Source organism: Narcine bancroftii, chromosome 10 (assembly GCF_036971445.1).
Source record: "Narcine bancroftii isolate sNarBan1 chromosome 10, sNarBan1.hap1, whole genome shotgun sequence".
NCBI classification, from domain to species: Eukaryota; Metazoa; Chordata; class Chondrichthyes; order Torpediniformes; family Narcinidae; genus Narcine; species Narcine bancroftii.
The window spans coordinates 77,605,529-77,629,141 of NC_091478.1; the positions used below are offsets into that span (position 1 = coordinate 77,605,529).

The 23,613-nt window shown below is 38.8% G+C and overlaps 1 protein-coding gene across 2 annotated transcripts in view; it reads left to right on the forward strand.

Annotated features, from left to right (window-relative positions):
• The first annotated feature begins 826 nt into the window (after positions 1-826).
• The window catches only part of acd (ACD shelterin complex subunit and telomerase recruitment factor), a 33,253-nt gene continuing 10,466 nt past the window's right edge, over positions 827-23,613 (forward strand). Inside the window, exons 1-10 of one of the 2 annotated variants that reach the window (XR_011345769.1) lie at positions 827-1,011; positions 3,408-3,532; positions 7,291-7,381; positions 13,127-13,206; positions 13,299-13,343; positions 14,195-14,238; positions 15,696-15,877; positions 19,315-19,396; positions 20,872-20,952; positions 22,058-22,138. Coding sequence is in view for 1 of the 2 variants with exons in the window: in XM_069901498.1 (XP_069757599.1) it covers positions 892-1,011; positions 3,408-3,532; positions 7,291-7,381; positions 13,127-13,206; positions 13,299-13,343; positions 14,195-14,238; positions 15,696-15,877; positions 19,315-19,396; positions 20,872-20,952; positions 22,058-22,138 (931 nt within the window). In the remaining variant the exon portion in view is untranslated. The remainder of the gene's footprint in view (positions 1,012-3,407; positions 3,533-7,290; positions 7,382-13,126; positions 13,207-13,298; positions 13,344-14,194; positions 14,239-15,695; positions 15,878-19,314; positions 19,397-20,871; positions 20,953-22,057; positions 22,139-23,613) is intronic. The other variant, XM_069901498.1, reaches the window with a different exon arrangement.

Below are 23,613 nucleotides of genomic sequence, written 5' to 3' on the forward strand. Positions count from 1 at the left end.
TTTTCAAATGCATAATTATATTCCTTTGAGTACTGTAATTGTGTCACTTAATATGTTTAAATTCCCTTGCATGTAGTATGTAGAGTCTAATTCAGTGGTTCTCAATCCTTTTTTCCAACTCATACCATGAGCAATCTCTTATGAACAACAGAGCATCTTATGGCATTCTAGGTGTTCTGTGGTTCATCCAGGATTACTTAAGGAGGTAGGTGAATGTGAAAAAGAGTTTGAGAACCACTGGTTTAAATCTATCCAACTCACCAATCAGCCATTATCAATATTGTGCTTTTTGTGTAGCCCCTAATGACATTTTGCCCCATAAACAATGCACAAAAGCACATAGTTTCAAATTAAACTATTTTAAAAAGACCAACCTGGACTGAATGGAGGAATCACTGTATCATTGTGAAAGGATGCAAATTATTTTAGGATGAGAATTCATTATTTAACTGAATGTATGTTGACCTTTATTTGGTTGCCCCATTTTTGACAGTCACCAGGGAGAATTAATATTTTACCATGAGCAGAGCTGATACTTGTGCTTTTAAAAGTTTAATGAATGAGAGTATAATTAAACATTCAGTGGTTCCCAAACTCTTTTATTTCCCCACTCACAAACCCCCTGAAGTAATCCCTTACAAACCACTGCACACCAGAGAGGTAAGGGGTTACCCAGAGTGACAAGTGAATACTCGTCGAATTAAACTTGCCTGCCATTCGTTTTCTGACCTGTCCATCCCCGCCGTCGTCTGCGGAGGCATCACTGCGCACGCGCACGGCCGCCGAGGGCGGGAAGGCGGGACCGCGCAGGTGCCGCTCAAGCGGGGCCTGGCCGGCGCGAAGCGGCGCCGTGGAGTGGGGGGGGGGGGGAGGAATGTGGGCCTTGTTCCCATGCCCCGGAACATGGCATTCTGCCTGGCTCGTGTGTGCAGTCCTTGGATCGCGGAGATGCTGCTGGAGCAGGAGAATGCCAGGAGCTGGGGCAGGTCGGCCCCGATCCAAGTTACGGAGGTAGCTTGATGAAGGCCTCAGGCCTGGACCGATGGTTCTGTCTCGTTTACCTTTGCTCTGTCCAGGACACCGTTTGAACCCGCTGGATTTCTCCAGCATTGTGTTTGCACTTCAGTCACGGTGCCTGCAGGCTTTCGTGTTTTACTTCTGTCGGGGATGAAACAGGGGAGGTTTGCTCAGGGCGACCCGGTGTGTAATGAAGGCCACACACGAGCGAGCCTCAGTCGTTAAACAAAAGCCATGGATTTAAACAGAACGCGACGATCAGTTTGGTTGAAATGCTCCCTGACGTTCATGGTCTCATCTGTAGTTACGGGCTCCTCCTGCCCAGTCGTGAAGTGGCTAAGTACAGGCTTTAAACATCTTGTAACCATCGGGTCTGTGCCCAAGACGCCAGAGGCTGTGACTCTGGGGGCAGCAGCAGACCTGCTCAAGGCACCAGTAATGAGTGGAACATACCGCCTCCCCCCCCCACCCCCACCCCCCATGGAGAAGGAGAAGCCTGGGAGATTACCCTACAGTGAAGGTGACCGCGCCAAGAGACCAGAGAGAGGGTCCTTGGTTGAAGGACACATAGGCGGTGGGCTATTGGCGACTTGCCATTGAAGAACTCACATGAGGCTGGAGACTAGCTCATGAGAGGATGCTGAGAATTGGTTCCAAAGGGCTTTGGGTATTCAAGGTTCCTTTTATTGTCACATAGTAATACATTAAGAATCTAATGTACGTGACATACTTTAACTCAGACAAAGAATCGCCATAAATATTGCCTGGCGCCCCTTACAGTTTGAGAGAAAGAGAGAGTGCCTTCAGAGTCACTTAGGTTTCATGGATTCGGCTCCAAAGTTTCTGCAACCAGATAGGCTCATCAGCACCCCGAGATCCAGATCCAAATCTCCGATATGATTGGGAAGCCTTCAGCACCTGAGGCTTTTCGGAAGCCCTTCTTGCCCTCCGCACCCTCTAGAATCCCAGCTCCAATACCTGGTTCCCATGTGGGGAGTCCCGACTGCAAGTCGCCCAAAGCTTGCGTGTGCCCTTCAGCTGGTGAACCCCTTGTTGGTCCGCTGTTGTGGTCACTGTCCTTTTGGGTCATCTCCTGTGGTTTTTCTCACTGAGAGTTTTTCTCACTGAGAGGTGTTCTCCCCATTTCAGGTGCCTTGTGCTGGTCCACTGGTCTCCTGGAGTCTGCACCCACTTGTGTTCGCTCCTGAGCACAGGTGCTGCGTTCTTGGGTACAGTCCTTGTGGTTGTAGGATTTTACTTGGAACACTGTAGACTTCTTTTTCTAGCCTGTACACTGGTATTGGGACTGGGTGGTTAAAATCCTTGGAGCAGCCCTGTCTCTATTTTCCACTCTACTGGGTCTGCACCAGTGGCAGGTCCAGCTGCGCCACCATTGAAGGTTTCCTGATTGTATTGATGGTTTGGATCAGGAGATTGGATTGCCAATGGTGTGGCTGTAGAGGCTGCGGGAGTGCTGATAATGAATTTACAAAAACTCATTGTCACTGAAGGGACATCTCTTGTGGCTAGGGGCTCCAGGGAATGCTAATGGCGACTCTTTGTTTGCCTTGTAGCAGCTAAAAGTTGAAGTATATGATGTATGTTACTTTTTTTGTATTATATGACAATAAAATTAAATTAAAAGAAACAATAAATAAGATATTAAATTCTCATAATAGTCCTAGTACAAATAAAGTGACATGTGTTGCTGGAGCAGTTCGTGATTAGAGTACCATGGGGATGGTCAAAAATCTGATAGCTGTTGGAAAGAAACTGATCTTGAACCTAGAGGTGTTGCTTTTCAGATTTCTGTATCTTAAGCTGGAAGATCTCAGTGAGAGAGGTTATGACTAGGGTGATGGGGGTCCTTTATGATATTGGCAACCTTCCTAAGGCAGCACCTCACACAGACGTCTGCAATGGGAGGGAGGTCAGAGCGTGTGATATACCTGGCTATATTTGCTACCTTCAGCATTCCTGGGCACTTGAATTGTCAAGCCAAGCTATAATGCAACCAATCCGTATACTTTACACTTGCAGGAGAGTAAAGTAACAGGAACTTCCAGGAACTCGAAGATTGACTCTCTTCATCTTCTTTCCATCAGTGCAGACAAATGTGTGAGATTGCTGAAAGTTGTATGATTGGATAAAGTTAACAGTCAGTATAGAGTGCACTGAGAGATTTAAAAATCAGTAAGGTGATTTTAAAGTTGATGTATTGCCACGTGGGACTTTGTAAACGTGCATTTGACAGTTTGGTCATTTTAAGATATTTAATGTAATTAAGATAATGTTCAAGAAAATGAACACCCCCAAAAAAAATTGGCAGTTTTGTAATTGCAATTTGAATTTTTATAAAATGTTTAAATAAGGAGTTTTTTTTTTTACAGCTTCTTCCAATTGAAAACTGGATCAAAGAAGCTGGATATGCATCAGCTGTTGTTGTCTATGTATCAGATGTAAAATACAGAATCAAGGCCGTGTTGACAGAAGAAGCTGGAAATAACCTGCAGCAGTAAGTTATTACAAACAAACTCAAGAAATCTCAATTTCCTGTTGCATTTTTGGTAATCCAAGAAAGACCAAATCCTTGGCAGATTGTCACACAAAAGCATCCAGGGACAAAAGTAGCTCTCTCTCTCTCTCTCTCTCTCTCTCTCTCTTTTTCTCTGTTAGAGTGTATCTAAACAAGACAATATGGTCATCAACCAATAAACAGAAGGAACTGTTTTTAATTTAAAAGGGAATTTTAAAATAATAAAAAGCTATTTGTTGATAATTTTAATGTTATGTTCACAAATGTCTTTTTCTCTTAATTTGTTGCTCTTCTATTAGTACTAATATTGTGCTATGAATGATAAATTGCCACTTTGAATCAATTCAAGGCCCCACTTTGCACAATCAAATTGTGCTCCTGTCCGCATGTGGTTTGATCTTTATCAAGTCTGTGTCTGTTCCCATCCATCTTGGTCCGCTGCTTTCTAATTGTCCCTTCCCTTCATTGTGGCCACTACTCGATTTTAGTGGCTGAGTGCTGGGTCAGTGTGTCTATTAAATGCGAGCCAGCGGAGTGCCGGGTCAGTGTGTCTTTTTATCCAGTGAGTCGGCGGAGTGCCGGGTCAGTGTGTCTTTTTATCCAGCGAGTCGGTGGAGTGCTGAGTCAGTGTGTCTTTTTATCCAGTGAGTCGGCGGAGTGTCAGGTCAGTGTGTCTTTTTACCCAGCTAGTCGGCGGAGTGCCGGGTCAGTGTGTATTTTTATCCAGTGAGTTGGCGGAGTGTCAGGTCAGTGTGTCTTTTTACCCAGCGAGTCGGCGGAGTGCTGGGTCAATGTGTCTTTTTATCCAGTGAGTCGGCGGAGTGCCGGGTCAGTGTGTCTTTTTATCCAGCGAGTCGGTGGAGTACTGGGTCAGTGTGTCTTTTTATCCAGTGAGTCGGCGGAGTGCTGGGTTAGTGTGTCTTTTTATCCAGTGAGTCGGCGGAGTGCCAGGTCAGTGTGTCTTTTTATCCAGCGAGTCGGCGGAGTGCCAGGTCAGTGTGTCTTTTTATCCAGCGAGTCGGCGGAGTGCCGGGTCAGTGTGTCTTTTTACCCAGCTAGTCGGCGGAGTGCCGGGTCAGTGTGTCTTTTTACCCAGCTAGTCGGCGGAGTGCCGGGTCAGTGTGTCTTTTTACCCAGCTAGTCGGCAGAGTGCCGGGTCAGTGTGTCTTTTTACCCAGCGAGCCAGCATTCTGGGAGCAAAAGAGGCAGGACGTTTTACACTGTGGCATTGTCATGTATAAAAAGGTTATACATTGCAAAAAATGGCTTGTGGCCGACTGTAGGGAAACTCCTGGCGTCCTGCTGTCAGTCCCTGCACTTTTCATTGTTGTGTTGAGAAAGTGTCAGGTTCGAGGGAGATGAGTCTGGACACAAAGGTTTGCGATCAAACTTTACTTTTATTAGCACCCAACATTTAATAGAAGAGTGTAGAAAAATCGTAGCGGGAATGAAACACAGGCACGTACGATTTATAATAGAGCGTGGGAAAATATGTGCACAATTTAATAAAACATACACACAATTTATAAAAGTATAGGTAAATACGTGCACAATTTATAAAAGAACATGGGGAAATACGAGCACAATTTAATAAAATTAAAACAATTTATAAAAGAGCGTGGGAAAATCTACTGCAAGTAATGATCTTTGTAGCAGTGGTTTTCAAACTTTTTCTTTCCACTCGTATACCACCTTAAACAATCCCTTACTAATCATTGCTATCTTTTGTTGGGAGCTGGTGACAGATAATGTTGGGGTCTTCAGAATGTTCAAATAGAGAACAAACCCATGGACCAGTTTGCTCACAGCAAAAGGTGACTAGAGACACCTGTGGACAGCTGAAATCAGTGAGGGGGCTGGTCTTTTATCACAGTGCCACTCCCTAACGCTAATCTCCTTTGCCTTCATATCTGAATATCTGTCAGTGACTGTCTTGAATACATTCGGTAACTGAGCATTCACACCCTTCTTCTGTAGTGTTCCAAACTTAATACCCTTTGATACATATCTTATTAATGAATGATGAAGCCTTATTTTGAAAGACCTGTCCTGTCAAAACCATGAAATCTGCATGTGCATATGAATTAAATCAACTCTCATTCTCCTCCCAGCAATACATCAGCATTTCACCCACCTAACGAAACGTAGATTCTAATAGAGGAGGTATCACTATTTCACCAACAGCTCACTTCATCTCCAGCTCCAGACATTTCATCTACAGCTCATTTCAGACTTGCATTATGAGAGCATGCATAGACATCTGAGATGGGCTAAACCCAAGTGCCTGCTAGTCAGATATCCCTAATGAACTACTCGCTGTCAGCCAAATTGACTCTGGCTTTTACCATTGCTATATAATTGCAGCTCCACCTGGCAGACCTAGTGTCAAATCAGTGATGTACTGGGAATGATACCTTGCTGGGTTGGTGCTGGACCCAGCTACACTTGTGATTGCTCGCACTCTTCTCTATGAGCATCCCACAGAAACAGAGAGCAAGCAGCGGGTTGCTGGGAGAGAGCAGTACAGTGGTATTATTATTGTCCTACCTGCATGTTTTAACCAAGTTTTAGATGCTTAAAAAAAAACAGTACACAAACACATCCATGGTGCTAGAATGCCAGATCGTCCCTTTTACACAGATGGCGTTCCGGCGCTGTTAGAATCTCTGCTGCCTGAAAAAAGCTGGGACTGGAATGACTGCACATCCCCCCCCCCCCCCATTCTGTGTCTGTGCTTTTTACATAGCAGGCATAGCGTATAAAATGTTGTGCTTTTGAACTAATAATAAACCAAGGTCTCTCTGATTGTTAAAAATTTTTACACATGCCTTGACTGTTCCATGATTGATATTGCTTCACCAATTAATGCCATAGCAAACAGTATAATTATTTATTTGGATATAATGTCAATGTAACAATAATCACCAAATTCAATGGCTCAATGTAAAAGCACCTTGAGATGTTTCAATGATATAAACTTCTATAGGTACTTGTATCATAAAATTATGAGAGGCATTGATTGAGTAAATGATTTTTCCCCAAAGTAAAAATATCACATACTACAGGATATGCACTGAAAGTGGGTGGGAGCAGTTTAAAAATGGGGGTAATTTTTTTTTACACCCAGAAAGTAGTAGGTGCCAGGAAAGAGCTATCGGGAAAAATGGTAGAACCAGGGACAATAATAATGTTTAAGAGGCTTCAGAGAGAATTATGAACATACAGGGAATACAGAGATATATCATGTGCAAGCAACATAGCTTTAGTTTAATTTAATTTAGACATACGGCATGGTCACAGGCTATTTTAGCCCACAATTCTGTGCTGCCCAATTAACACCCAAGGAGCCGACAACCCCCGTATGTTTCAAACATTGGGAGGAAACCAGAGCCCTCAGGGAAAACCCACGCAGACATGGGAGAACATACAAATTCTCTACAGAGCGTGGGATTTGAACCCCATTCCTGATTGCTGGCGCTGTAAAAGCATTGTGCTAACTGCTAGGTCAACTCTGCATCATGGTCAATGGAGGTATTGTGCAGCGAAGGGTTTGTTCCTGGATGGTACTGTGCTAATAAACATTTTAAATCTGTAATATTATCTGATTCAAGATTTTGAAAAGTTAATCCTTTGATTTAGAATTTAGTTGAGAAATGTTACTTGTGTACCATAAAACTTTTCTCAGTTTTGAGAAAATTTGTATGTTGGCTGATTTTATTTCTGTTCTTATTTTTTAGAGAGGAAGAGAACTATACACTCAGTCAACTCAAAAACAAAGTTGTTATTTTGAAAAAATTCAATATTCAGGCCAGATTGGAACTGGAATTGGTAAGTGATTGCTTAAGGTACATTTGTGATATTTTAGCTTAATTTTGGTTCAGGCATGTGGAAATGTAAAATGATATTGGAGTATTTTAAATTAAATATTTTCTTTCACGGGATACCTATAATGATTAGTAAAGTTAGATGCATGTTTTGGGCAGCAGTGTCACTTTGGAAGTTGAGGTTGAGACTTCAAACAATAGCAACTACATGTTTAAGATGGATTTAACATTATACATGTTTAAGATGGATTTAACATTATACATGTTTAAGATGGATTTAACATTATACATGTTTAAGATGGATTTAACATTATACATGTTTAAGATGGATTTAACATTATACATGTTTAAGATGGATTTAACATTATACATGTTTAAGATGGATTTAACATTATACATGTTTAAGATGGATTTAACATTATACATGTTTAAGATGGATTTAACATTATACATGTTTAAGATGGATTTAACATTATACATGTTTAAGATGGATTTAACATTATACATGTTTAAGATGGATTTAACATTATACATGTTTAAGATGGATTTAACATTATACATGTTTAAGATGGATTTAACATTATACATGTTTAAGATGGATTTAACATTATACATGTTTAAGATGGATTTAACATTATACATGTTTAAGATGGATTTAACATTATACATGTTTAAGATGGATTTAACATTATACATGTTTAAGATGGATTTAACATTATACATGTTTAAGATGGATTTAACATTATACATGTTTAAGATGGATTTAACATTATACATGTTTAAGATGGATTTAACATTATACATGTTTAAGATGGATTTAACATTATACATGTTTAAGATGGATTTAACATTATACATGTTTAAGATGGATTTAACATTATACATGTTTAAGATGGATTTAACATTATACATGTTTAAGATGGATTTAACATTATACATGTTTAAGATGGATTTAACATTATACATGTTTAAGATGGATTTAACATTATACATGTTTAAGATGGATTTAACATTATACATGTTTAAGATGGATTTAACATTATACATGTTTAAGATGGATTTAACATTATACATGTTTAAGATGGATTTAACATTATACATGTTTAAGATGGATTTAACATTATACATGTTTAAGATGGATTTAACATTATACATGTTTAAGATCTATTTAACATTATACATGTTTAAGATGGATTTAACATTATACATGTTTAAGATGGATTTAACATTATACATGTTCTAAGATGGATTTAACATTATACATGTTTAAGATGGATTTAACATTATACATGTTTAAGATGGATTTAACATTATACATGTTTAAGATGGATTTAACATTATACATGTTTAAGATGGATTTAACATTATACATGTTTAAGATGGATTTAACATTATACATGTTTAAGATGGATTTAACATTATACATGTTTAAGATGGATTTAACATTATACATGTTTAAGATGGATTTAACATTATACATGTTCTAAGATGGATTTAACATTATACATGTTTAAGATGGATTTAACATTATACATGTTTAAGATGGATTTAACATTATACATGTTTAAGATGGATTTAACATTATACATGTTTAAGATGGATTTAACATTATACATGTTTAAGATGGATTTAACATTATACATGTTTAAGATCGATTTAACATTATACATGTTTAAGATGGATTTAACATTATACATGTTTAAGATGGATTTAACATTATACATGTTTAAGATGGATTTAACATTATACATGTTTAAGATGGATTTAACATTATACATGTTTAAGATGGATTTAACATTATACATGTTCTAAGATGGATTTAACATTATACATGTTTAAGATGGATTTAACATTATACATGTTTAAGATGGATTTAACATTATACATGTTTAAGATGGATTTAACATTATACATGTTTAAGATCTATTTAACATTATACATGTTTAAGATGGATTTAACATTATACATGTTTAAGATGGATTTAACATTATACATGTTTAAGATGGATTTAACATTATACATGTTCTAAGATGGATTTAACATTATACATGTTCTAAGATCGATTTAACATTATACATGTTTAAGATGGATTTAACATTATACATGTTCTAAGATCTATTTAACATTATACATGTTTAAGATGGATTTAACATTATACATGTTCTAAGATCTATTTAACATTATACATGTTTATGATGGATTTAACATTATACATGTTCTAAGATCTATTTAACATTATACATGTTTAAGATGGATTTAACATTATACATGTTCTAAGATCTATTTAACATTATACATGTTTAAGATGGATTTAACATTATACATGTTCTAAGATCTATTTAACATTATACATGTTTAAGATGGATTTAACATTATACATGTTCTAAGATCTATTTAACATTATACATGTTTAAGATGGATTTAACATTATACATGTTCTAAGATCTATTTAACATTATACATGTTTAAGATGGATTTAACATTATACATGTTCTAAGATCGATTTAACATTATACATGTTTAAGATGGATTTAACATTATACATGTTCTAAGATCTATTTAACATTATACATGTTTAAGATGGATTTAACATTATACATGTTCTAAGATCTATTTAACATTATTCATGTTTAAGATGGATTTAACATTATACATGTTCTAAGATCTATTTAACATTATACATGTTTAAGATGGATTTAACATTATACATGTTCTAAGATCTATTTAACATTATACATGTTTAAGATGGATTTAACATTATACATGTTCTAAGATCTATTTAACATTATACATGTTTAAGATGGATTTAACATTATACATGTTTAAGATGGATTTAACATTATACATGTTCTAAGATCTATTTAACATTATACATGTTCTAAGATCTATTTAACATTATACATGTTTAAGATGGATTTAACATTATACATGTTCTAAGATCTATTTAACATTATACATGTTTAAGATGGATTTAACATTATACATGTTCTAAGATCTATTTAACATTATACATGTTTAAGATGGATTTAACATTATACATGTTTAAGATGGATTTAACATTATACATGTTTAAGATGGATTTAACATTATACATGTTCTAAGATGGATTTAACATTATACATGTTCTAAGATCGATTTAACATTATACATGTTTAAGATGGATTTAACATTATACATGTTCTAAGATCTATTTAACATTATACATGTTTAAGATGGATTTAACATTATACATGTTCTAAGATCTATTTAACATTATACATGTTTATGATGGATTTAACATTATACATGTTCTAAGATCTATTTAACATTATACATGTTTAAGATGGATTTAACATTATACATGTTCTAAGATCTATTTAACATTATACATGTTTAAGATGGATTTAACATTATACATGTTCTAAGATCTATTTAACATTATACATGTTTAAGATGGATTTAACATTATACATGTTCTAAGATCTATTTAACATTATACATGTTTAAGATGGATTTAACATTATACATGTTCTAAGATCTATTTAACATTATACATGTTTAAGATGGATTTAACATTATACATGTTCTAAGATCGATTTAACATTATACATGTTTAAGATGGATTTAACATTATACATGTTCTAAGATCTATTTAACATTATACATGTTTAAGATGGATTTAACATTATACATGTTCTAAGATCTATTTAACATTATTCATGTTTAAGATGGATTTAACATTATACATGTTCTAAGATCTATTTAACATTATACATGTTTAAGATGGATTTAACATTATACATGTTCTAAGATCTATTTAACATTATACATGTTTAAGATGGATTTAACATTATACATGTTCTAAGATCTATTTAACATTATACATGTTTAAGATGGATTTAACATTATACATGTTTAAGATGGATTTAACATTATACATGTTCTAAGATCTATTTAACATTATACATGTTCTAAGATCTATTTAACATTATACATGTTTAAGATGGATTTAACATTATACATGTTCTAAGATCTATTTAACATTATACATGTTTAAGATGGATTTAACATTATACATGTTCTAAGATCTATTTAACATTATACATGTTTAAGATGGATTTAACATTATACATGTTCTAAGATCTATTTAACATTATACATGTTCCAAAATTATACTTAATATGTAGGAGCTTAAAAAAAATAAGAGAAGGCTATATTACGCTTGAAAGCTATTAAGCTTTTCAGATAAGAAGAAATTCCTTTTCATTCTCTCACCCTTTTTCCACTGGCTTCCCAGTTAATTGGCTGTACAGTGTCCTGGGATAGCTGTTTGTGTTACTTCCACTGGGCCACCTTTAACCGGGTCACTCAACAACACACTCATGCTTGGATATTGATATTGTCAATAACTTCAACAATACAAGAGGCTAACCTTTTATCCGAGATTGTCAGGACCAGACACCTGCCTTTGTTCAAAATCTTTGCCGTCTGTTCCCCCCCACCCCCAGCCGTCTGTCACCCCACCACCAACCCCCCCACCCGCCACAAGGGCCAATGCTGGGCTGAGCGAAGTGGGGGGTGCTTAGCAGTGATTCGACATGTACTGATCAAGAAACTCTTGACCAGCACGTTGGTAAGGCAAAGGTTGGAGGTAATGGGATGGTCTGGAATCTCGGCTAAAAATCCTGGAATCTCGGAGCAAGCAGCCAAGCAGGGCAGAAGGCTGGACACGAGATGAAGAGCTGCAGGAGGAGTGAGCCGTCGGGGCAGTGGTGCCGAGTGTTGGTGGCTTTCAGACCCTCAGGCACACCCCAGCAGCGCGACACTGTCCATCACCACCACACACACCCACCCCCCCCCCCCCCTAATTATCTAACTCCCGATGCAGCAGCAGGGGTTCCATGCTGTGGAGCCTGGAGTTTGTTACCATCCGATAGGAACAATGTTGTCAAATAAAGTGACATGTAATAGTGCAGATAGCCTTTTGTGTTGTTGGAGCAGTTCATGATTAGTGTACCAAGGGGATGGTCAATAATCTGATAGCTGTTGGAAAGAAACAGTTCTTGAACCTAGAGGTGTTCAAATTTCTGCACTTTCATCTGGAAGATATCAATGACAATAGGTTGTGACCAGGGTGATAGGGGTCCTTTGTGATGTTGGCTGAAGAAGGTGCGGGGAAGATCTGCGAGGATGTTGCTCGGGGGCCTGAGATAAGAGGAAAGGCTGAGGTCTTATTCCTTGGAACACAAGGTTAAGGAGTGATCTCTTTTTTTTTTTAATTTTTTTTTTTTCACACCATAAATCACATTAGCCATGATATACACTTTGATCTCCTTGAGGTGCACAAAATCAAAGGAGGAATATATTGGGTGAATGCACAGTGTTTTGCCCAGAGTAGGGGAATCAGTAACCAGAGAACATGTGAAGGGGGAAGATATTTCACAGGAACCGGAGGGGTAATCTTTTTATGTAGAGGGTGGTGAATGTATGGAACAAGCTGCCAGAGGAGGTTGTTGAGGCTATTGCAATATTTAAGAAACATATGGAGAAAAACATGGATAAGATAGGATTAGAGGGATATGGGCTAAACACAAGCAGGTGCGGCTAGTATGGGTGAAATTTTGTTCATCAAGGACAAGTTAGCCAAAGGGCCTGTTTCCACACTGTATGACTAAATGGGGCTAATAGGGCATCCAAGGATTTCATGACCATTATCTTTTACAGTGTAACATCTGGCTTTTTGCACTGCTTATTCTTCTTTTTCCTTCAGAAAGATTGTGAATTCTATCTTGTAGTTCAGGATTTGAAGATTCTGCCAGGAGACATGGGTTTCTTGGATACACGCTCCTGGTAAGAAGATTTCTGTATACAGTATATTACACTTACTGATTTTATCATTGTTTTTGCTAAATAGCTAAAGTTTAAATCCCTTTTAATTTCAGTAACACTGATCTTGCTGTGAAGAAGAAGTTGAAAGACCTCTGGGAGTAGGTGCACATTATTTGAATTTTGTAGAACTAAAAATTTAAATGAATCATTTGTTGTTTTGAATTGCTGAGGGCTCCATTAGTTTCATGCCCACCAGAATGAATGAAGTCTAAGTTTTCTCTGAAAGTCTAGTTCCAATTGTTCATATTTCTCATCTTCAAAAGTTCCTTACTGTTTAAATCAGTGGTTCTCAGCCTCTTTTTTTACACTCAATAAGTAATCCCTTAGTAAGTACAGAGCATCTATGGCATTCTATGGCACTAATGGCACTTTTCCCCATAAACAATGTACATAATTCTCAATTAATACAAAAAAGGCCATCCTGGACTGAACAAAGGAGACAATGGATGCAAATTATTTTAGGATGAGAATTCATTAAGTAACTGTGTATACGTTGATCTTTATTTGGTTTCCCCATTTTTGACACCTGAGAGAGTATTTTAGCAGGAGCAGAAATATGATTCAAAGGCATAATACACTCACCAGTGCATTGTACAAGAAATAGTTCCACAATTTTAGATAGAAACCCCTCCGTCTCAAGTAAGCTGGCAGGTTGAGACAAGAATAATAATCAACTTGCTTCCCCAAAACAAAATTAGGAAAATACTGGATAAACAATCCCTTGGCAAACTTGCATCACCAGTGTGACTGATGTTTGTCTTTGAAGTTGGATGTACCCGAAATTGCAGGAATCTAATAATTTAAAGGCTATTAATATTATCTGCTTCAGATTTCAAAATTTAGCAAATCTTCATTTGTATATGGAATCATGTTTTTTTCACTATGTAAAGCAATTTAAAGAAGTAAGGGTACGGATCCATTGTAACTGAACATTCTCATAATTTTACAGAAGTTATTTAAATAACATGATAATGCAAGAGAAGACTTTTACTGGTAAACTTCCTCTTGATTTTTATTCTTTTTGTATATCTACTGAGTCTTGATAAAATGCACCTTTGTTATTTTTAATATTAAGACGTAGCTAATGACAAAAATATACTGGTGCCAAAATCCTCATCAAGGCAATGATTAGTTTATAATGTTTTCTGTATCTAATTTGTGTCATAATTCCTTCATCATTAGGAAGTCAGAATAGAGGACCTTTCTCCTAATGACACCATGAGAATACCTTCACTGCAGACATTAAAATATTTTGACATGGACTTCCCAGAAAAAATTCAGATGGGCACCTAATACTCATAGCATCCCAAGAAATATTTTTTTTTAAAAATGCAACATTAAGAAATTCATCATTTGGTTCTTAACAGGGAACTCACCAGGTACTGAGCATCTTGCAGCTGACTCTCAAACAACCTTTCCAGAAATCTGGAAATAGGCCATGACTCTCCTCACAGCCTAACAACATAATTTTGTTGCAATTGTTCTGTGGAGTTGTGATGTCACCGATGCAGCTGGAGAAATTATTCCATGAGTGCTGCTAATGTCATTTAGTTCATATGTGTGACAAGTGCATTTGAAGAGGAGGGGAGAGATGATAAATCCCTGACACTTTTCATCTGAGTCTATTTGACCTGGATTAAGCAACCTCTAGCGAGAATTTGCTGCCAGGAGTGTGGTCAGTGTAGAGCTGTTACCAGATGCACAAATGCTTGTTCTGACCCAAGCATGAGGTGACATTGTGTCGCATAGTAGCTTGTCTATTTTAGGTTGGAACAGCTTCAAGTTGCAGATGCACACCAATGAAATCATAAAATTCTTTGATGGCAGGCAAATTCATGGCTCGAGGCTTAGCTGACTATTTCAGCTATCATGGATTTTGAATGCTTCTGAATATCCCTGCCAAAAAATGTTGAGAAACGTTACTAATCTAGGAAATAATTAAGCAAATTTGAAATATTACAGTACAATTCCAACTTTTTATTTGTCCCAGAGCTGACTGACCAGGGTCCACAGGCTCCCGGCAATGGCAGCATCAGACCTTTGGCTCCCAGTGGCCACAGGGACCTCAAGCTCCCAGGCAGTTAAGGAAACTCCATTCAAAAAATCTAAATGACCTTAAAATTACCAAAATCATCAACATTCCCATCCATTCAAATCAAAACAACTACTGTTCATTTTTGGGGGGATATTGGGATAAGGTGCACTCCCTGAAGATTGTAGAGAAATTGTCAGCAAGTGGAGTCCAGCAAATTTGTAACATGGCGTTTGCATGGGGATTTTGAATGGTGGCACTTGGGGTGATACATGCTGTCTGTATTTCCAAGCAATTTACAGTCATGTGTTTATTTGTGCTTAATTGACCATTTTATAAATAGGCGGAGTAATCTGTAATTGGTAGTTTTATTGGTAAACCATGACAAAGTCATCCAATTTTGTGTTTTAATTTTTAGATCTCCATCTATCAAATATAATTAATGCAGTAGCAGAAGATGAAATTAAATTGTTAAAAGAAACTGCTGAACTTTGCCTTGATCCAGATGTTAGTTCCAGTGTTTCAGCATCTGCATCACCTCTTTTGTTACCATCAGTGAATCAAACTTCAGGATGGAAAGCTATGATAAGACAAAATAAGGTACAGTGGGTTTAATTGTTTTTCTCAGTTATTTGCAGTTTTTGTTTGCATTTTGTGATTTCAGAGTGAGATCGAGAAGTTTGACTGAGGCCTTCATGTTTAGTTCAAGTTGATAACATGTTTATCGAGTGCTTTGAGTGAGGCTCTCAAGTGAAATCCTTGCTGCCTTTTATGTCTACATGCCTCAGACATGTATTCAACAAAACATGTTAACTTCCATGTATAGATAAGCCAGGCAATACGCATTGATTGATATGTCTATTGCCACAAACCGGAATGAGATCAACCTCCGTTTAATTGTTCAAATGATTTTACGTTTGAGTGAGATTTGTGGAGAACTTCCAGCTGGTTCATGTAGACCTAAATATTTTACACGTGAGTGACAGAAAGTAATGGATTTCGCCACATGTCAGTCTTGCTGTTCACTGGATAGTCATAACTATCGTCTGGCATTGAAGATCTGAAATCTACTAGAACATGATTACAAATATTAGACATGATCTTTCTTAAAGGTGGTGATTGGTAGTTTTCTAATACTATTACTGTCTGCAAATTTTTTTTATCTCTATACTCTCTTCTCTTTGGCTTGGCTTCGCGGACGAAGATTTATGGAGGGGGTAAATGTCCACGTCAGCTGCAGGCTCGTTGGTGGCTGACAAGTCCGATGCGGGACAGGCAGACACGGTTGCAGCGGTTGCAGGGGAAAATTGATTTGTTGGGGTTGGGTGTTGGGTTTTTCCTCCTTTGTATTTTGTCAGTGAGGTGGGCTCTGCGGTCTTCTTCAAAAAGACCTCTGCCATCTCGATCATCGGATGCCCCCCAAAGTTCCTCAACATGATTATCCAACTGCACGAAAACCAACAAGGTCGGGTCAGATACAGCAATGAGCTCTCTGAACCCTTCTCCATTAACAATGGCGTGAAGCAAGGCTGCGTTCTCGCACCAACCCTCTTTTCAATCTTCTTCAGCATGATGCTGAACCAAGCCATGAAAGACCTCAACAATGAAGACGCTGTTTACATCCGGTACCGCACGGATGGCAGTCTCTTCAATCTGAGGCGCCTGCAAGCTCACACCAAGGCACAAGAGAAACTTGTCCGTGAACTACTCTTTGCAGACGATGCCGCTTTAGTTGCCCATTCAGAGCCAGCTCTTCAGCGCTTGACATCCTGTTTTGCGGAAACTGCCAAAATGTTTGGCCTGGAAGTCAGCCTGAAGAAAACTGAGGTCCTCCATCAGCCAGCTCCCCACCATGACTACCAGCCCCCCCACATCTCCAACGGGCACACAAAACTCAAAACAGTCAACCAGTTTACCTATCTCGGCTGCACCATTTCATCAGATGCAAGGATCGACAATGAGATAGACAACAGACTCGCCAAGGCAAATAGCGCCTTTGGAAGACTACACAAAAGAGTCTGGAAAAATAACCAACTGAAAAACGTCACAAAGATAAGCGTACACAGAGCCGTTGTCATACCCACACTCCTGTTCGGCTCCGAATCATGGGTCCTCTACCGGCATCACCTACGGCTCCTAGAACGCTTCCACCAGCGTTGTCTCTGCTCCATCCTCAACATTCATTGGAGCGCTTTCATCCTTAACGTCGAAGTACTCGAGATGGCAGAGGTCGACAGCATCGAGTCCACGCTGTGATCCTTGTCTTGAGAGTGACATAATATTATTTGTAATTGTGTGCTTTCCGACCGTTTCATTTATGGGATTAATAAATTATTCCCATTTATGTTTAAAGTCTGATTTCATTGTTGATCTACTTGACTTTCCGATTGTATCATTTGTCTCTGAGCTGATGCCCAATCCTAATGCCCAATAGTCTATGTTGAACAGGTGTCTTTTGTTCACTTTACATCTGAGAACCCACGGAGATCTGTGCCAAAGATGGTGGCACCCATGTTCAGCAACCCAGACCATGAGGGTTCTGGTCTTTGAGGGAACAGCAGGCTGGAGCAGGGCACCAAAGTGGGAGAGGACCCCACAGCGTAGGAGGCCATAACAGCAGACCACCCAGGGGCTTGGCAACTGAAGGCTGAAGGTTGGAGACTGGCTTGTGTGAACCAGTTATTGGGATGGGATTCATGAGGATGCCAATGGTGTGCAGACTCCAAGGAGCATTGGGCCATGACAGCGTAATTGGATGGTGGGCCTGTACTCAGGAGCTGAGGCGATTGACTTGATGCATGGAGCGCTGGTTCACCACGTGAATAGACAAGGTACTGTGTGACTACTAAAGTTACAGGAGATGGTGGCACTTGATGTCTCTGAAAGGACTCTCTGTTGCTTCCCTTTCTCCTTGGTTGGGGGTTTGGACTGGTGCCTCTTTGTATGCCTTGAACCTTAATTTGCATCAATTGTTAACATGATTTATGAACGATCAGGGTAACACATGGCTCAGTGATTCACTTCTGTGACCGCAGGAGATGCTCCACTTACACTTTCACCTCCTCCCTCACCACCTTTCAGGGTCCCAAACAGTCCTTCCAAGTGAAGCAACATTTCACTTGTGAATCTGCAGGGGTCATCTGCTGCATCCAGTGCTCCCATTGTGATCTCCTCTATATTGGAGAGACTGGACGCAGACTTGGAGATTGCTTTGTTGAGCACCTTGGCTCTGTCCATTGCAATAGTGTGGATAACCTAGTGGCCACCCTTTTCAATTCTCCATCCCATTTCCTTGCTGTCCATGGTCTCATCCACTGCCAGACTGACACCACCTGCAACCTGGAGGAACAACAGCTCATCTTCTGACTTGGCACCCTCCAACTGGATGGCATTACTATCAACTTCACAGGCTTCCATTAAACCTCCTCCACCCCCCTTCATCTTTCCCTATCTCTGTCTTTCCATTCTGTCTCACACAAATCTGATAAATTCTTACCTTGACCCTTAAAATATCTAATTAACACCCTTTGTTGCTCTGGATTCCTTCCCGAGCCAGCATCGTCTGAATTTTGAGATTGCCTTGTAGAAGGGCTCAGGCCCAAAACGTCGGCAACGTATCTTTGTCTCCTATAGATGCTGAAGAGACCACCTGAGTTCCTCCAGCATTTTGTTGTGTTTTTACAGTGATTAAATGTTTCCTTGTTGTTAATAGTTCCCAGTTTCTTGCATTTCTTCCCCAGGTGATTTTTCCAGAAGTATCTTTTAAATAGATATAGACATTTTAGACATTGACTATATTACAATGCCAGAAGCACACGTTAATTTCCTGACCATCAGCAAAACAAGCATTATTAAAAAATTAATGAAACAAGGCGAATGTTTGTTTCAGCACCATTACAACATCCAACCAGTTCTGAGATAATTTTTCCAGGGAAAAATGCTGAATATTTAATAATAATTGAAAACATTCATGTTCCGTGCCAGCTGGTTAAGAAGTTGTTTCCAATCATTATTTTAATTTGTGTTGTTTTTAATAGAACAAGAGAGACATTTTCACAGTTCCTGAGGCAATGCTAATAATTTCTTCTCATCAGGAGAAAGTGTTAAATAATATAAAAGGTGAGCAAACATTTTTTTCTACCAAATGAAAAATTTTGGTTTCTTAAATTTTTAAAAAATTATATTGCCCTGTACATTATTTTCTGTTGGTGCATTTTGTCCCTGGATTGGAAACAAAATTGTTATCATTGCAAATTTCTCTGTTGACACTGTTTAAGCCAAATACCAGAGATGAGGCAATAGGGAAAAGAGAAATTCATTGTTTGGGAGTTGCGATTTCTAATCGAAGGTAATAAATTAATGAGCTGACATCTATTTTCAATTTGCCCTGAACGTACAAAGATATCATTCATACAAGACTTTGTAGTGATAACAAGAGTAAAAATGCAAATATAACGAATCTACATCTAACTGAATAATTATTCAACATTGAATTAAAGGAACAAAAGCATTTGGTTTTAGTGCAGCTCTTGTTTAAATAATTTTCTGGATTTTAATTGTAAGAACTTGTCTGACTATTAGAATGTTAATGAAGCAGTGCTCATGAGTTTTGGGCACTGGTAAATCAGTGAAACATTCAAGTCTGCACATTGTGATTGTAGAGGCAAAAACACTCCCCTCTCCCAATCCTCATCTTTCCTCTCCTGCCCTATTGTATTCAAAGACACCTTTTATCTGTTGGTCTGTACTCCTCCCCCTCCCATTCTCCTCTTTTCACCAGCCTTTTCATATAGACACCTGGCTGCTTTTCACTCGTACCTCAAAGAAGGGCTCAGGCCTGAAATGTCAGTTATATATCTTTACTCTCTATGGATGCTGCAAAAGCTGCTGATTTCCTCCAGTGTTTCTGTGTTTTTAACTGGTGAATCAATCGTATGTGATTTGTATGCCGACAATGTACTCTTGCCCAAAAAAGTACTAGGTCCCTTTGTTCTCTGTTCTTTTCTGTTTTTCCCCTTTTCTGCTTTTGCTCCCTCCTTGCTCTCCCACTTTATTCATCTATCATATAACAAAATAATGCATTTATCTAGAACCTCCTTTATAAATAGCATACTTAAACTATTGAGATTATGCCACTGTAAGTTATTTGTATAATCACTGGAGTATAAAACTTCAGCCAGTTTCTTTTGCATTATGGAAATGGCCTCTAAAGGGCATCCACGAGCAAACTAATAGGCAACATGGCTCTTAAGCCAATCAGTTTGAAGCTTCCTGGTGCAATCTTAACGACTATCCCTTTACCTCTACAAATGCTGATTGACCCACTGAGCTCTCTGGCACTTGCTTTTGCTGCATGTTGAACCATTCTTTGTGAGTATAATATGTTAGAATGCAGCATAAATGACAATAAATGTAGAAAACATGAGGATTGATGAATACAAATGGAAATAATTTCCCAAAAAGTAAAGGAACAAGCTTAGCTCAGTGCCGTTGGAATTTTTTGTTTTAATTTTACTTTGTGAAGTTAAAATGAAGCAGAAAGCAAATATAAATTTGTTGTGAGCTATTGGAAAACATTTGATTTTTGTCCTTAGAATGGAAGGATGATTTTGTATGCACTGAAGATCCAAGATCTGAGAACAGTGGTTGCACAGATGAGTTCATGTGTATTGAAGGTAGGTAACGCATGATAAGAGCACAAGTCTTTGGAAATCATATTTAGGTATTGTTTAACAGAAATTGGGAAGCTTTAGGTGTTTTGATGGAGGGCCTTCGCTTCAAGGCCGGCTCCATCTGTGGAGAAAAATTTACATTTTTATGGAGCAGCTCTAAAAGGCTGCTCCAGCGTCGCCTCGGTGCATCCTCAGGAGTCGCTGTAGGCAGGGTGACTGTTGCCGTGCCATCACCGTCATAAATACACAGCGAGCAATAGCTGACTTTGTTATCCGTAATCCCCCACGCAGCTGGAACCATCTGGGACACGGTGAGTGGTTCCAATTGCGTGGGTTTATGGGTAAAGAAGTTGGCCATTGGTTATTTTCACTGTCTTTATATTTCACTCTCACTCACCTGTGAGTACTTGGTTCTGGATATTGCATATCATCGGTGAAAATAGTCATCATTGATGCGGGCACTGGCACTGCTGGACCTTCAGGGCCCCAGCTTCTTGGTTCTGACCCCCGCAACTGGGAGATTGAGAAGGACAAGGGAGTGGAGCGGCAAGTCCAGGGCCCCAAAGGTGCGGCGGCGGACACATCAATGATGACTTATTCCGCGATACTCTGGCATAATACGTTCACTAAACAACCCTGCGTCACAGGCTGATGGTGTCCTCACAACATCATTAGCTTGTCCTAGCCAGCCGCTTGCAGTGGCTGGACATTTATGGAGCGAGATGGAGTGCTACGCTCCACCTCTGCCACGATCCTACAGAAGGATCGGAGTCGGCACCTTGATGTTGGTCACAGACCATTTACAAAGGTAAGGTTTGTGATGTAAGGGCGGAGAATCTCCGCCTTTACATTTGTTATTTTTTGCTTTATAAAAGGACCTTTTGAGGGATGCCATATGACAGTAAACTACTTGGTGAAGAAGGGGGAAAACAAATTTTTAGAGGTTACAACAAAATAAACATTTCAACTTCTAAAGTGTCAATTCCATGCAGTTATCTACTTTAACAGTTTGCCCTGACTCCAGTCCACCACTCCCTCAACCCTTGCCTAGTATAAAATCTCATCATAAGACAAACTAATATGTGTAATATTGTAATGTGTATTACAGAACAACAGGAGATTCCATCTTCACAGGACCCCTGGAATTTGGTACTACCTGTGAGCCTTGGGCGAATTCCATCGTCAGGGGGTGAGTAAGATGCTTGATCAAGCACTTTAGATTTAAGAAACAACTTCAAAATACAATTACTTATTTACTTTGCCTCTTCAGCAGCAAGATCAAATTTAATGTTCTGGTAAGCACGGAGCAATTGCTAAATATCTGTAAATGGGAGTGTGAAGTTCAATGGCAGGTGTGGGCGATCCAAATTTATCTGGCCCTCTGGGGGTGGCCCTCTGGGGGTGGCACCCCCACCCTCTGTATGCGTGCCCTTCGCAGGGGAGACCCCCCCGCCCCGCCCTCCGTGGGCGAGAACCCCTCCGTGGGCGAGAACCCCTCCTCACAGTGACATTATCCCTCTGTCTAGGAGACCAGTGTGAGAATCCATCTATCTCTCTATCTCCAACACCTCCTCTTTCTTTAACTTTCTTTAAACTTATCTCTCTATGTACACCCCCCCCCCCCCTCTCTGTATGATTCCTCATCTCTTTGCAATCTCTATGTTAGATTGCCTTTCAGAGTGTTGCCCTTCCTCTCTTTGGGTTGGACTCCCTTTCTTTTGTGTGGCTTCCCTTATCTGTAAGCGTGGACATACACCTCCATAAATCTTCGTCCGCGAAGCTCTCTCTCTCTCTCTCTCTCTCTCTCTCTCTCTCTCTCTCTCTCTCACACACACACCCCTCTCTCTGCATGAGAGCCCTCTCTCTGTGTGACATTCTGCCTCTCACTGCTGTCTGTTTTCGGGTTAGTTATTTTTTAATTGTGACTAATTTTTCTCCTCCTTGACTTTTATAGGTTTTTTAATATTGTGCCATTTTAATGACTAACTCGTGGATTTTGGTGCATTTCCAGATTTGAAGATGTCTTCCCTGACCTGAAATGCGTCATTGTATTTATTAATTTCATTCCATTTATTTATTTATTTCATTTATGGTAACAACAGTGCAGCATGCCGTTCAACCACAGACACACCATCCGGCCCACGCATGGTAAAAAGGTGCCTGCCCATGTTCTGTGGGATACCAATTTATTGTCACTTGTTCTTGCACATTTTCCCACTGGATTTAAAAGATCAGGGCCTGACCCAGATTTATCAAAACTAAAAATTGTACCTGAACCCATGACTTGAAAAAATGTGCTGCTTAGCTAAGTTATGCATTTTCTTTTGTTTAAAAATTCTTGAAAATGTCTGAGAGAAGATTTTCCATCTTGATGTATCTGAAGCATTTATCAAGACCTCATTTTCACCTCTCTCATTCTGAGATCATCTGTTGAAACCTTTTGAGTGTGATTCTTCAAATGGATGTGCAGTTTGTGCTCAGATCTTAAGCGATCACAGCTTTTTGTGTTAGGAATTACATATAGCTTTGATTTAGACTGTTGTCATCTGGAGAGCATCTGGATAAAATTATGCAGATAAAATTTGCAGATGGAGAGTAAAAGGAAAGCATGCATTGAAAGTTGTGAATTTAAGTACAGGTATTTGATAGTATAGAGTGAAAGGA